This window comes from Tamandua tetradactyla, chromosome 2 (assembly GCF_023851605.1).
Source record: "Tamandua tetradactyla isolate mTamTet1 chromosome 2, mTamTet1.pri, whole genome shotgun sequence".
In the NCBI taxonomy this organism is placed as follows: domain Eukaryota; kingdom Metazoa; phylum Chordata; class Mammalia; order Pilosa; family Myrmecophagidae; genus Tamandua; species Tamandua tetradactyla.
Genome location: NC_135328.1, coordinates 93,235,832 through 93,251,071, shown reverse-complemented (window position 1 = coordinate 93,251,071; position 15,240 = coordinate 93,235,832). Strand labels below are relative to the sequence as shown.

General features: G+C 39.8%; 1 protein-coding gene across 3 annotated transcripts in view; it reads left to right on the top strand.

The window, feature by feature from the left end:
* Positions 1-15,240, top strand: part of RCL1 (RNA terminal phosphate cyclase like 1) — a 68,885-nt gene that overhangs the window by 13,812 nt on the left and 39,833 nt on the right. For 2 of the 3 annotated variants that reach the window (XM_077148270.1, XM_077148271.1), the window contains exon 2: positions 13,635-13,706. In XM_077148270.1, the coding sequence (XP_077004385.1) occupies positions 13,635-13,706 (72 nt within the window). Of the gene's footprint in view, positions 1-11,891; positions 12,021-13,634; positions 13,707-15,240 lie in introns of those variants that run through there. The other variant, XM_077148272.1, reaches the window with a different exon arrangement.

Sequence of the window (15,240 nt, the reverse complement as noted above, 5' to 3'; positions counted from 1 at the left end):
GAGAGTTGGTACTAATTCTTTCTGGAATGTTTGATAGAATTCAGATGTGAAGCCGTCTGGTCCTGGACTTTTCTTTTTAGGAAGCTTTTGAATGACTAATTCAATTTCTTTACTTGTGATTGGTTTGTTGAGATCATCTATGTCTTCTTGAGTCAAAGTTGGTTGTTCATGTCTTTCCAGGAACCCATCCATTTCATCTAAATTGTTGTATTTATTAGCGTAAAGTTGTTCATAGTATCCTGTTATTACCTCCTTTATTTCTGTGAGGTCAGTAGTTATGTCTCCTCTTCCATTTCTGATCTTATTTATTTGCATCCTCTCTCTTCTTCTTTTTGTCAATCTTGCTAAGGGCCCATCAATCTTATTGATTTTCTCATAGAACCAACTTCTGGTCTTATTGATTTTCTCTATTGTTTTCATGTTTTCAATTTCATTTATTTCTGCTCTAATCTTTGTTATTTCTTTCCTTTTGCTTGCTTTGGGATTAGTTTGCTGTTCTTTCTCCAGTTCTTCCAAGTGGACAGTTAATTCCTGCATTTTTGCCTTTTCTTCTTTTCTGATATAGGCATTTAGGGCAATAAATTTCCCTCTTAGCACTGCCTTTGCTGCATCCCATAAGTTTTGAAATGTTGTGTTTTCATTTTCATTCGCCTCGAGGTATTTGCTAATTTCTCTAGCAATTTCTTCTTTGACCCAGTCGTTGTTTAAGAGTGTGTTGTTGAGCCTCCACGTATTTGTGAATTTTCTTGCACTCCGCCTATTATTGATTTCCAACTTCATTCCTTTACGATCCGAGAAAGTGTTGTGTATGATTTCAATCTTTTTAAATTTGTTAAGACTTGCTTTGTGACCCAGCATATGGTCTATCTTTGAGAATGATCCATGAGCACTTGAGAAAAAGGTGTATCCTGCTGTTGTGGGATGTAATGTCCTATAAATTTCTGTTAAGTCTAGCTCATTTATAGTAATATTCAGATTCTCTATTTCTTTATTGATCCTCTGTCTAGATGTTCTGTCCATTGATGAGAGTGGTGAATTGAAGTATCCAACTATTATGGTATATGAGTCTGTTTCCCTTTTCAGTGTTTGCAGTGTATTCCTCATGTATTTTGGGGCATTCTGGTTCGGTGCATAAATATTTATGATTGTTATGTCTTCTTGTTTAATTGTTCCTTTTATTAGTATATAGTGTCCTTCTTTGTCTCTTTTAACTGTTTTACATTTGGAGTCTAATTTGTTGGATATTAGTATAGCCATTCCTGCTCTTTTCTGGTTGTTATTTGCATGAAATATCTTTTCCCAACCTTTCACTTTCAACCTATGTTTATCTTTGGGTCTAAGATGTGTTTCCTGTAGACAGCATATAGAAGGATCCTGTTTTTTAATCCATTCTGCCAGTCTATGTCTTTTGATTGGGGAATTCAGTCCATTAACATTTAGTGTTATTACTGTTTGGATAATATTTTCCTCTACCATTTTGCCTTTTGTATTATATATATCATATCTGATTTTCCTTCTTTCTACACTCTTCTCCATACCTCCTCTTCTGTCTTTTCATATCTGACTCTAGTGCTCCCTTTAGTATTTCTTGCAGAGCTGGTCTCTTGGTCACAAATTCTCTCAGTGACTTTTTGTCTGAAAATGTTTTAATTTCTCCCTCATTTTTGAAGGATAATTTTGCTGGATATAGGAGTCTTGGTTGGCAGTTTTTCTCTTTTAGTAATTTAAATATATCATCCCACTGTCTTCTAGCTTCCATGATTTCTGCTGAGAAATCTACACATAGTCTTATTGGGTTTCCCTTGTATGTGATGGATTGTTTTTCTCTTGCTGCTTTCAAGATCCTCTCTTTCTCTTTGACCTCTGACATTCTAACTAGTAAGTGTCTTGGAGAACGCCTATTTGGGTCTAATCTCTTTGGGGTGCGCTGCACTTCTTGGATCTGTAATTTTAGGTCTTTCATAAGAGTTGGGAAATTTTCAGTGAAAATTTCTTCCATTAGTTTTTCTCCTCCTTTTCCCTTCTCTTCTCCTTCTGGGACACCCACAGCACGTATATTTTTGCGGTTCATGTTGTCCTTGAGTTCCCTGATACCCTGTTCAAATTTTTCCATTCTTTTCCCGATAGTTTCTGTTTCTTTTTGGAATTCAGATGTTCCATCCTCCAAATCACTAATTCTATCTTCTGTCTCTTTAAATCTATCATTGTAGGTATCCATTGTGTTTTCCATCTTTTCTACTTTATCCTTCACTTCCATAAGTTCTGTGATTTGTTTTTTCAGATTTTCTATTTCATCTTTTTGTTCAGCCCATGTCTTCTTCATGTCCTCCCTCAATTTGTCGATTTCGTTTTTGAAGAGGTTTTCCATTTCTGTTCGTATATTTAGCATTAGTTGTCTCAGCTCTTGTATCTCATTTGAGCTATTGGTTTGTTCCTTTGACTGGGCCATATTCTCAATCTTCTGAGCGTGGACCGTTATCTTCTGGTGCTGGCATCTGGGCATTTAGTCAGATTTCCCTGGGTGTTGGACCCAACAAGGTTGTAAGATTTTTCTGTGAAATCTCTGAGTTCTGTTTTTCTTATCCTGCCCAGTAGGTGGCGCTCGTGGCACACGTTTGTCTCACGTGTTTGGAAGGGATCCCCCCGGTCACCATTCTCCGCGGCCTGGGGATTTCCGATCCAATTCTCTCAGTTGGTTCGGGGGGCCGCACGTGGTGGGGGCGTCAGCTGCCGTGGCTTGAGGGGACCTTGTGGCTCCTATATTAATTTCCCTATTGGTGCCGGCCGCCACCGGCCCGGGGAATTCACCACTGGACCAGGAAGTCGCCTGCGGGGGAGGGGCGTCGGTCGCAGACCACCGTGGCCTGGGGAATTCGTCACCGGACCAGAAAGCCGCCCGCGGGGGAGGGCCACCGCGGCTTGTGTAGCCCTCTGATCTGAGACTCGTAGCCGGACCAGGAAGCTGCCTGCAAAAGAGGGGCGCCGGCCGTCACGGCTTGGGAAACTTGCCTCTCCGAGACTCTCAGCCGGCCCGGGAAGGAGGGAGGGAGGAGCTCCGGCCGCCACAGCTGCCGCTGCTCGGGAAATCGCGTGCCGCTCGGGGATCTCACCGCAGCCGAGTCTCGCAGTCAGACTAGCCAGTCCAGACTGGGGTACGCTGTGTGTCCATTCCCTACCGTGGCCCCGGGAGCTGTTCTGCACTGTTTCTGTTCACCTAGTAGTTTCTCTGGAGGAGGAACTAAGACGCACGTACCTTACTAAGCCGCTATCTTGGCCCCCTCCATTCTTTATTGAGAGTTTCTGTGGGTTTTTTTTTTTTCCTTGTTTCTTCGATGGGCCATCATTTCTTGTTTTCTTGTTTGTCTTGTAATCTTTTGTTGCACATTGTTTTCAAGTGTTAACTGTGGATTTTAGTCCCTGACCTGCCTGTGCCTTACTTAAGTTTGTATAGGTGATGTGAGAGAGATTTCTTTGCGTGCCAAGAGCTAACACGAATAAACCAACACGAAAAACACCTTTCATAGTCTTTGCAGTTAGGCTCTTCTCGGCTGGTGTTCTTCAAAGTTTAGCCCTCCTGTCAAGAATGTAGCCTGAGGTGAATGCCATGTGCATGGTCCTCAGTCCTTTCTGAGCCTGCTCCTTGTCCTAGGCTTGTGCTTACCTGTAGCGTTAGGAAATCGCCAGTTCACAGAAATTCACATGACCCCTGTATACTCTAGGCTTTCTTCCTCTTCGGGTGCTCTTAAAGCAGGTAAGCTTTAAGAGCCTTTCTTTGCCTTTGGCTGCTTAGACTTATTTGATTTTTTACATTGCTTTAGCTGTCCATAAGCTGCTTCTCCCTGTAAGGCTAGTTATGAGAAGATGAACTTGAGCAAGTTTCCCGGTTCAGTCTTTCAGGCTGCCGTCCCATACACTGGCACTGAAATATAGGTACCCCAGTATGCACGTATTGGTTCTTCTCCTGCCTCCAGAACAAGGCCAGGGGCCCACGGTGGGGGCACAGGCTGGTTCCATATCACTCTGAGGACAGGTCGGGGGTGGCCAGCAAGGCTGCCAGGAGCGTCTGTCTTGTTTAAAGCTGCATGCTCCTGTAGCCATTATTCATGTCAGGAAATAGAACATGACCCACACTCTCTAAAACCTTCCTCCTGCTTGCTCCTGGTCACAGTATTTCCTCCTACCCACGAGAGAAACGTTAGCCTGACATTTAACAACTCAGATGAGATTAAATTAACTATAATTTATATAAGTGGAAGTATAGAGTGTGTATTATTTTGGGGTCTGGCTTCTTTGGCTCTGTATTGTTCTTGTGAGATTCATCTCTGTGGTAGTGGCAGGTAGTTTGTTGATTTTCATTGCTGTGTTTTGGTATTCCATTATATTGAGATACCACAGTCTCTTCTACTGTTGGACCTCTGGTTGTTTCCAGTTTTTAGCTATTGGAAATAATGGTACTAAGAATATTCTTGTGCAGGTTTTCTGTGTCCTTATGTACACATTTCTGTTGCGTCTATAATGAGTCAGCATATGCTTATATTCAGCTTCAAGTAGATGCTGCAAAACAGTTTTCCAAAGGAAGTGTACAGCTTACACACCCACCAGTAGTTTGAGTTCCAGTTATCCCAAATCCTTTTCAGTGCTTGGTGTCGTCAGTTTAATTTTAACCATTGTTTGCAGGTGGCTCATTGTGGGTTTCAATTGCGTTTCTCTGATGGCTAATGAGGTTGAGCCACTTTTCTTTGATGTATTAGTCAATTATGTATCTTCTTTTGTAATGTGTCAGTTCAGATCTTTTGTTCATTATTTTTCTTGGTTTGCCTATGTATTCCCTATTGATTTGTTGAGTTATTTTTATATTCTGGGTCTGTTGAAGTATTGCATATAAATTTTTCTACTCTATGACTTTCCTTTTCACACTCTTAATGGTGCGTTTTGATGATTAGTAGTACCTAATTTTAATTTAGCCCAATTTATAAATCTTCATGTCCTTTTAAAGAAGTCTTTGCCTGCTCCAAGGTAGATATTCTCCTTGAATTTTAAAGCCATTTTTTTAAACATTTTTTAATTGTGAAAAATAACATATGCAAAAAAAGCAGTACATTTTGAAATACATTTTAACAAGTAGGTTATACAACAGATTTTAAAGTTTGGTATGGGTTGCAGTTCCATGATTTTTTGTTTTTTCTTCTAGCTGCTCCAAGATACTGGAGACCAAACGAAATATCAGTATAATTGATTCAGCAGTCATATTCTTTTGTTAAATCATATCTTCTTCATTATACTCTTTCTTCTCTTTTTTTTTTCTTTTTTATGAAAAATAACATTTATACAAAACAATGATTTTCAAAGTACATTGCAACAATTAGTTATAGAATAGATTTCAAAGTTTGGTATGGGTTACAATCCCACAATTTTAGGCTTCTATTTCTAGGTGCTCTAAGGTGCTGGAGACTGAAAGAAATATCTGTATACTGATTCAGCACTCATACTCATTTGTTAAACCCAACCTTCTCTGTATAACTCCACCATCACCTTTGGTCTTTCTCCCATTTTTTAAGGGTATTTGGGCTATGCCCATTCTAACTTTTTCATGTTGGAAGGGACTGCTGAAAATATGGGATGGGGAGTGGAACTTCGTTGATGTTGGAGAGGCTGGCCCCTCTGCTTTTCAGACTTATATGGTCCAGGGACCCATCTGGAGAATGTAGATTTCTGGAAAGTTACTCTGGTGCATGGAACCTTTGTAGAATCTTATATAATTCCCTAGGTATTCGTTAGGATTGCCTGGAATAGTTTTGGTGGGAGGTTGGCAAGCTATGATAGGTTAGCAATATCTAACTGAAGCTTGCATAAGAGTGACCTCCAGAGTAGCCTCTCGACTCTATTTGAACTCTCAGGCACTGATATCTTATTTGTTGTACTTCTTTTCCCCCTTTTGGTCAGGATGGCATTGCTGATCCCATGGTGCCAGGGCCAGACTCAAGTCACCTCCCATACCACCAGGGAAACTTTCATCTCTGGATGTCATGTCCCACGTAGGGGGATGGGTAATGGTTTCATTTGCAGAATTGGGCTTAGAGAGAGAGAGCCCGCATCTAAGCAACAAAAGAGATCTTCAGAAGTGACTCTTAGGCATACCTGTAGATAGGCTAAGCTCTGCTATGTGCATAAGCTTCACAAGAGCAAGCTTCAAGATCAAGGGCTTGACCTATTGATTTAGGTGTCCCTAATGTTTGACACAGTATCTGGGGTTTCCCTGGTGGTAAAGTTTAATAGTTCCATATTAAATAATAAACTCTTTATGGCATTAAAGAAACTCATTGTTTCATGCATTCTAACTATAGTTAGAGGTTAATATTTTCAGTTATAAAAATGTGCTTTCCTCAGTCATAGCAAATATACCACACCAAGGCAAGGTATTAAAAATAGGATTGGTGTATAGGAATCCTGTATTTTATATATGATTATTCTGTAAACTCACAACTTCTTTACTTTATTAAACAAAAACGCAGAATTTTATGGAGAAATAGATGTTGAATTTCACCAAATGCCTTTCAGTGATAATTAAACTAGTTCCTTGATTATTTTTTTCCATCTGTATAATTAATACTGTATTTAATTACAGTGTAGTTTTACTTCATGCTTTATCTGCAGCCCATTCTTGGGATACATTGTTAATTATAGTGAAAAAATTTTTAAATATGGTATGCTATCTTTTATAAGATTGTATTTAAGATTTTTCATCTGTTCTTGTTAAATGAGATCAGTTTGAAATTTAATTTTTTAGTGGATTCATAACATTCTCCAATTTAAGTCATCATCTTTACATGCTCTTTTTTTAAAAATTTTTTATTTTATTTTATTTTTTTAAATACCAAAAAACATGTAACAAGCACAAACATTCCTCTTTTGGTCATTCCGTTCTACATATATAATCAGTAATTCATAAATCACATTGTTGCATATTCATCATCACGATCATTTCTTGGAACATTTGCATGTATTCAGGAAAAGAAATAAAACGAAAACAGAAAAAAAATTTATACATACCATACCTCTTACCCCTCCCTTTCATTGATCACTAGCATTTCAAACTAAATTTATTTTAACATTTGTTCCCCCTATTACTTATTTTTATTCCATATGTTCTACTCATACATGCTCTTTTTTGCACTTTGAAACCAGTAGTAAAGTTTCATTTTTTCTTTGAAGGTTGGTTTTACAGTGACCTCATTAGTGCCCACATTGCTCTGAGATATGTCGGGGCATCACACTAACCTGTTCAAACCAACAAGATCTCATGCCCTATTCAAGATTCCATGTACTTATAGTGTTCAAATAAACTGACCATACAAGTTAAATTAGATAATGCATTAACCAAACTATAAATTTTCACTCCAAATAACCATCCCTCCCTTTGGTTGTACACAGAAGTGGAAGTTTTAAAATATGGACCATATCATCCTTTACCATGTATTCTGATTTACCTTAGTCCTAACCAGATCAGCTTCACTCATATCTCTACTCAATGTCTGATTACTTTTTCAACTTTTTTAACAGTTGCTGTATGGGGTCATGCTGACTTTCATAGCTTCAGTGCTCTTGCTCAGAGTCTCAGGTATCACATAAATACCCAAAGTTTCTGGGAACGACCACGTTATACTCAGATAGCTCAGTATCTCAGAATTTAGAAATAACAGTTATAACTCCTGAGTATATGTGACTGCTGTAAGAGGTTACAATCTAGGACCTTTGACAATAGGCCCCAATCTGATAACTCATGCTCTGGACTTCAATTCTCCAAGTTTGTATAGTACAGTTAGTCCATATGAGTAAGGCACGATAACATTTCTCTTTGTTTCTGCCATTTCATTCAAAACCTTGTACTGAAAGTTCATTCATCTAGTTGCATGCCTTACAACTTCCTTCTTGCAGCCACTTTGTAGTCCATTGTATGCATACAGCATGGTTCCCCTTCCATTCCGCAGTCACAGTCGTTGTGCCCTAAGCCACCTCCAGCCATTGCATATTGAACACTGCTTCCATAAACACCGGTGTGCAAATGTCCATTCGTGTCCCCACTCTCAGTTCCTCCAGGTATATACCTAGCTGCAGAGTTGCAGGATCCTCTGGCAACCCTACCTCTAGCCTCTGTGTGGAACCACAACACTGCCCTCCAAGGGGCTGCACCTCTCAGCTTCCCTTCCAACAGTGAATAGGTACATCTCTTTCTTCACATTTGTTTCTCTCTGTTCATTTTTGGAGTTTTATTTGAACATCATACAGTATAACCTAAGTAAATAACTATGCCTTTGCCACCATAATCTATATGTGAAGGCATTTCCTTTTCTTCCACAAAGAATCCGTACCACCCCCCCCCATATCCCCTTATATTATTACTATTATTATGTATATTTTTTGGCATGGGTAGGCTCCGGGACTCGAACCGGGTCTCTGGCATGGCAGGTAAGAACTCTGCCCCTGAGCCACCATTGCACCGCCCTATTATTTTTCATACATGTGAATGGATACTGATTTTTCAAGCTGCCAGAGTACAGTATACCAGAAGTAGAATGGCTTTTATAAAGGGGAATTTAATAAGTTGTAAGTTTACATTTCTGAGGAAGTGAAAATGTCCAAATTAAGGCACCAGCAAGAGGTTGCTGTCACTCAAGAAAGGCCGATGGATCAGAAACACCTCTGTCAGGTGGGTACCACGTGGCTGGCATCTGCTGGTCCCTTGCTCCCGGGCTCCGTTGCTTTCAGCCTCTGTTCCTGTGGGGGATCTTCACTTTGCTTCTCTGGGGCTGGCTTTCCTCTCTTTGCTTCCCTTGGCTCTCTCCAGGTTCTGGCTTGCTTAACATCTCCTGGCACATCTGTTAGTCTCCGAGCATCTCCAAACATCTGTGTCTCTGTTCTCCGCGTGTCCGCATCTGTGTCAGCTCTGCTGCGAAGTTTCTGTTGGCTCTGAGGCTTCTGTGGTTTCTCTACGTTTCTCCAAAATGTTTCTTCTTTAAAGGATTTCAGTAAACTAATCAAGGCCCACCAATCTCCATGGAGATAAACTAATTATACATTTCCAACCTAAAGTACCGAATAGGGATTAAGAGAAATGACTGCGTCCACAGGATAGAATCAGGATTAAAGCATGGCTTTTCTGGGGATGCATAATACTTTCAAACTGGCACAGACACTTTTAATTTATTCCGAGCACTAGGTACATGTTTGGATTTCTACATTTTTTTAATTTAATGAGGAAAATAGTTATTCCTAATCTCACTTGTTAACACTTTACTGTATTATCTTCTAGTCACTTCCTGAAAGAATTGAAAACACATTGTAAATATTGCTTTTTATTTTTTCTTTAATGTAGTGTGAGCATTTGCTTATTACATTATTCTTTTTTTTTCATGGACAGGCCCCGGGAATTGAACCCGGGTCCTCTGGCATAGCAGGCACCACCGTGGCCCACCCTACATTATTCTTTTAAAAACATTTTTAATGGCTGTATAGTGTTATGTGTATCATAATCATTTAATGAAAGCAGTTTTGTTGGTAATTTAAGTAGGGTTGTACTACCTTTATTAATGTTTGGGAATTTTAGTTTTGTATATTTGAATTGGTATGAAATTCAAAGTTAAAAAAGGGTTTACAGTAGAAAGTATATTTTTCTCTTTGTCTGTTTGTCTTTCTCCCCCAATTCCCTCTCCCCCTGAAGTAACTGGTGTTACTAATTGTGGTATTTCTTTTCAGAACTATCTTTTCATAAACAAGCAAGTATATATATATATATTTTTTTCTTTATCTTTTTTCATACAAATGGTAATCTGCATCTTAACTTTTTTCTCACTTAATAACATACCTTGAACCTGACCTATATCAGTACATTAAAAACCTTGTTAATTATACGGCTGCTGTGTGTCCTGATAGATTGATGTGCTGTAATTTTTTAACCACCCTAGTTTTTCTGAATGTTTAGGTTAAGTTGTAATACCTTCAAATTGAAACCATGTTTGTTGACATTTGCTCCTTGTTTCTAAAGTATGGATCTTTAGGTTGTATTCCCTCCATTGCCTCCCTCCCCTCCCCACCACTGAGACATGTTTTTGCCTTTCTTGCTGAGGAATGGGTGAGTCAAACATCACGACTGCAGCTTTCTTCTAGGAGTGACTGGTCCCTTTAAAGAAATGATGGATCACTTATTTGTGGGATAGGGATGGGAGGGGAATAGGCATGGGGAGTAGTATTTACATCCTAAGATTAAAGTTCCTAACATTTAAAAAGTTCATTTAAGGCGGGCCGCGGTGGCTCAGCGGGCAAGAGTGCTTGCCTGCCATGCCGGAGGACCCCGGTTCGATTCCCGGCCCCAGCCCATGTAAAAAACAAAAACAAACAAACAAAATATAATAAAAATAAAGATGTTTCCCTTCCTTCCATCCTTCCTTCCTTCTCTGTCTTTCTTTCCTTCCTTTCCTTCCTCTATCTTAAAAAAAAAAAAAAAAAAAAAAAAAAAAAAGTTCATTTAAGACGTGAAATCTAATAACACCAAAAATGCATAAAACATGAAAGTGTTGTTTCATGGATTACAAAATGGACACTCCTCCAGCCCCTGCCCAGGTCAGAGAAGTAGAACATCGCCAGCCCCGCGCCCCTCACCCTGCACAGCCCTCTTCTGTGCTTCCGCGGGAGCCACTGTCCTGGCCCTTAGGGCTTTTGCTTTGATTTTCTTTATGGTCCTATAACATAATTATGTTTTCCTAAACACTTGTGGTAGAATTATGCTTGGAACTTTCCTCTTCATGTTATTAGATGTCCTAGGAGCAGTCTTAAAGAGAAAGAGTGAGTCCAGAGGGTGTGGGGAGAGGTCCAGCGGCAAGGACTCCTTCCACCTGTCTTACTGAAGCTTGGGGACTTTCAGTCTCATTATTTCTAGGTCACTTGTGATCTCTGTAGACCAGGTGATGGAGCTCTGTCTTCACTGTTGCTGAGACTGTAGAATTGGCTCTCTGTGTCTGCTGTGTCCACAGTGTGGTGCTGCCTGGAGGTGTCTGAGGTGCCTGTTCACTCCCTCCTTGTTTTCCTCTGCTGGACATTTGCGGTGGTGCTCGTGTGTTAGAAAGAACTGGTGGATTGCAAAACGTTTCTTTTTGAAATCATGCCTTCTTTTTCTTTCCTAATCTGTAAAAGCTATGGAGCTTAATCTTGGTCTTTATTTGTAAATACTTGTTCCTCAGTCCCATTTAGGCATCTGCAAAACTGGAGCAAATCAGAGTTTTCCGTGTGTGTGTGTGTGTGTGTGTGTGTGTGTGTACAGTAGTAACTTGCATTTGTATTATGATAGAGGTTGTGCCTGATTTTTTTTTTTTTTTTGCATGGACGGGCCCTGGGAAATGAACCTGGATCTCTGGCATGGCAGGCAAGAACTCTCTGCCTGCTGAGCCACCGTGGCCTGCCGTGTGCCTGATTTTTAAAAACAAAATATTTTATATAAAAAGATCACCAAAATAATTTCTAGTTTAACTCCATGGTTTAATTGCATTTAGACTTTTTTGACAGCTGTTCACAGAATATTTTTTATACCACAACATAGTATACATGCAAATAGAATTAAAACTGAAAGAGAAGTTTCATGAACAGCACTCTTACTATGTACAGATGCTCTGATATGTTTTATTCTGTTCTTATCTCATTAAAAACAAATGTCAGTTGAGGACCCATTAAATCAAATTCAGGATCCCCCAGTAGGTCACTGTATGCAGTTAAGAAGGTGCTGTGATTTTCTGGAGGGAGAAGTTGGCTCTGAGGGATTAAACTGAGTGAAGGTAACTGGTGTCGTGGCATTGTGAAGGGTGTGCGCTTTGGAGAAGGACAGATTTAAGCTCAAATCACGGCTGTGCCACTTCCCAGTCATTTGACTGAGTCAGGCCAGTCAACATTCTTGAGTTCAGCTTTCTGCAGATTGGAAATGACATTCCTTGCCTTGTGGCTGTGAGGATTACGTGAGAGAATGTGTGGCGAAAGTAAGTGGTCAATGCACAGTAACTATTATTAGCCATTCTTATTTTGTTCAGGGCTTAATGAAGTTTCTCTGATTTCTATCCCAGTGGTCTTTGTACAGATTGCAGAGTCTCCTATGACAGGAGTTGTGGGGCAGCATTAAGTAACAGACTAGGTGGAAGGGAATTGCCGAGTTGATCCGCTGACCCTTTGGTAAGCTCAGGTGACTGCTGGGACTTGTATTTACAAACTGCTTATTTCTTACCGGAGTGAGAGCTGCCTGAAGAGTCAGTTTTAGTACCTTCAGGGGCAGAAGGGTTGGAGTTCTTCCTGTATTTATTCATAGGCAGGAGTGTGTGTGTGTGTGTATGTGTGTGTGTGTGTGTAAGAAACGCTCAGTGGAAGGTTAGAGAACATATTTTGCTCTGAGTTTTCACTCCATTTACTCCCGTATTTTACATTTTAGATCTGTTCTCTCTTTATCTCTAAGAATAACCAGCTTTCATATTTTAGATGGCAGTTTCTTTTCTGATCGTCAAAGGAATGAATTGAAGCAGATTTGAACATAACAAAGTAACCAGAAAACTAAATTCTGATAAAATCTTATTATCACAAAAGGACAAATATTGTATGAAATATCTAGAGAAAGCAACAAATTCATAGAGATAGAAAGTAGATTATGGGTTATCAGGGGCTGGGGTTGGGTTGGGTGGGTGAGGAGTTATTGTATAATAATGGGTCCAGGGCTTCTTTTGAGGGTGATGGAAGGTTTTGATAATAGTTGGTAGTGATGGTAGCATAATACTGCAAATGTAATTAGTATCACACTGAATTGTACACATGAAAGTGGCTAAACTGGGAAATTTTGTGTTGTATGTATGTTACCACAATAAAAATGAAAAAAAAATAGAAAGATGTTTTCAATAAAGTTTTCTTAAAAACTTCTTTTAAAATCCTGTCATCAAGAGACCCATTTATTAACATTTGGCTTTTTTTTTTCTTCCAGCTCTTTTTTTCATGCATTTTTTAAAAAGTGGCAATAATACTATACATTCAGACACCTTTTAAATAAATAAAAAATAGTAAGGTAGTAGAGGAAGGAAAAGGGACACTGGGCTGAATGGGAGAGACAGTGATCTTGTACTGTCTCTGAGACTGAGGGGGGGCCCTCAGTTTCATCCTCCCTCTCAGTACTTTACAGCCTCTCCTACAGGAAGAGAAGGGACTGAAGAGGGTGAGAGAGCAAGTCTAGTGGTTAACGTATTTATTTAACGTATTGCTCCAGTTCTTATTGGAGCAAGGAAGAATTAGACTTTATAACTCTTCCTACTTTCTGTCTATTATTTGGCGTATGCTCCAGAAGGTAGAAGAACAGGCCTTTATGGGTTTTATGTGCTGAAATGAATATCCCATTAAATTGCTGGTGGAGGTGCTATTTTTTCCATGTAATGTGAAAGCTGGATTCTTTCTAATAGGGCTACCAAACATATATACTAGCCAGCTACTTCAGGTTCCTGAACTAGTGGTCCCACTAGAGCCCAAGCAAAACCCAGGAAGTAGGCTGCCCATCACTGTAGGACCTGGATAATGGTGCCTGAAGTGAAGCATTGACCATCTGTCTTCTCTTTTCCCTATAGATTTTGAAGCCAGCTTCATAAGGCTGTTGGACAAAATAACTAATGGTTCTCGAATTGAAATAAACCAAACAGGTAAGCTCATTTTCTTATCATTCCTGCAAACACTTACATGCACTACTTCAGTATTCTTTGATCTCTGGTTCTCTTGATGGTATAAATATTGTGTTTAGATGGAAAGACCCAATTTCCTATCTGTGATGCAGTTCTTCAGAGATGTATGTGAAGCCTCCCATTTTAAGGGGCATACGCTTGATTCAGGAATGTTGGAAGACTGAAAATTTCAGTCTTCTGTTCTTTTTCCTAACAATAAATATTTTTTTATACCTAACATGCATACACTACTTTCAAAACCTACTTACTTATCACATTAAATTCTTATGAGATAATTGTATATAGTCAAAGAAAAAATTGCGCCAGACAATGTTAAAGAGGCAAAGATAAATTTATTCAAGGACTGCTCTAGCAGAAAGTAGAGACTAGAAGAACTCAATTTGGCCCAGGCAGAGCATAGGAAGGTTTTTAAGGGCTGGGGTGGGCTAGTAGAAAAGTATTGGTGGAATCTTAAGAGGGGTTGATCAGTGGGATGGGTGAGTGACTTAATGAGTTTACGATTAAGGCCCCTTGGTTAACTGAAGGGAAGTTAAGGCTGTCCTGGTCAAATGTGCTGAATTTTGTTTTATTTTTAAAATTTTGTCTTTTAAAACAACTTTACACAAGTAAATGCAAAGAATGTTATACTCCCTTTTCTGTTTTCCTCTTCCATTCCTTTCCCCAGAGGTTGCCACTGTCATGGCTTGTCTGCTTTATTTGCATTTGCTTATGTAGGCACAGATATATTTCGTACTATAAGCAGAGTTATGTTCCTCCTATTGCTTTGCAGCCAACATATTCAGCCAGTCTTTGTGGTCTTTATAGGCTTCTCTATACTTTGCTTTGTACCTTTGCATTGCGTTCTATTCTAATTACTCATTGGGGAGTTTTAGCCCCCTCGGTGGATGTAAGCCCCTGAAGGGCAGGGGGAATTTCCTCGCATTGAGTCCCTTCAGTGTCTAGCACACAGTGGCGTACACATGTATTTCTAACCATGCCTCCTGCTGTCAGCCACTCTGGTCAGAATTCTGACCTCTCAAGTAAGGATTGCAAACTCGAATGTCAACAGGGGCTGGGCAGTTAGCATAATGAATGAAGGTTAGGGTTAAATCGTACTGAGAACCCTGTAAATAAACAACGTTAACCACTAGACTTGCTCTCTCACCCTCTCCAGCCCCTTCTCTTCTTGTAGGAGAGGCTGTAAAGTACTTGCCTTTTCTGGTCATCTTGCCTGGTCTGTAAAGTATCTGGGAAATCTCATTTCAGTTGGCTAGGGGATACTGGCTGCTGGTGTGGTGATTTAAGGATGTCGTTTATAAAACCCTACTTCCACCGCGAGTGTGCTGACTGGGGGATAGGGTGCCTGTTGGCATCTCTCTTCAGTGTCCTGTCATGACTTTGCCAGTTCAGATGGCTTAGGGAGGGGTTTAATTTTATTTTTCTTTATTAAATTACACTCACAGTTTACTATTACAGGGGCTTGACAGTAGTGAGTCAGCTTTTGGAATGAAGCGCG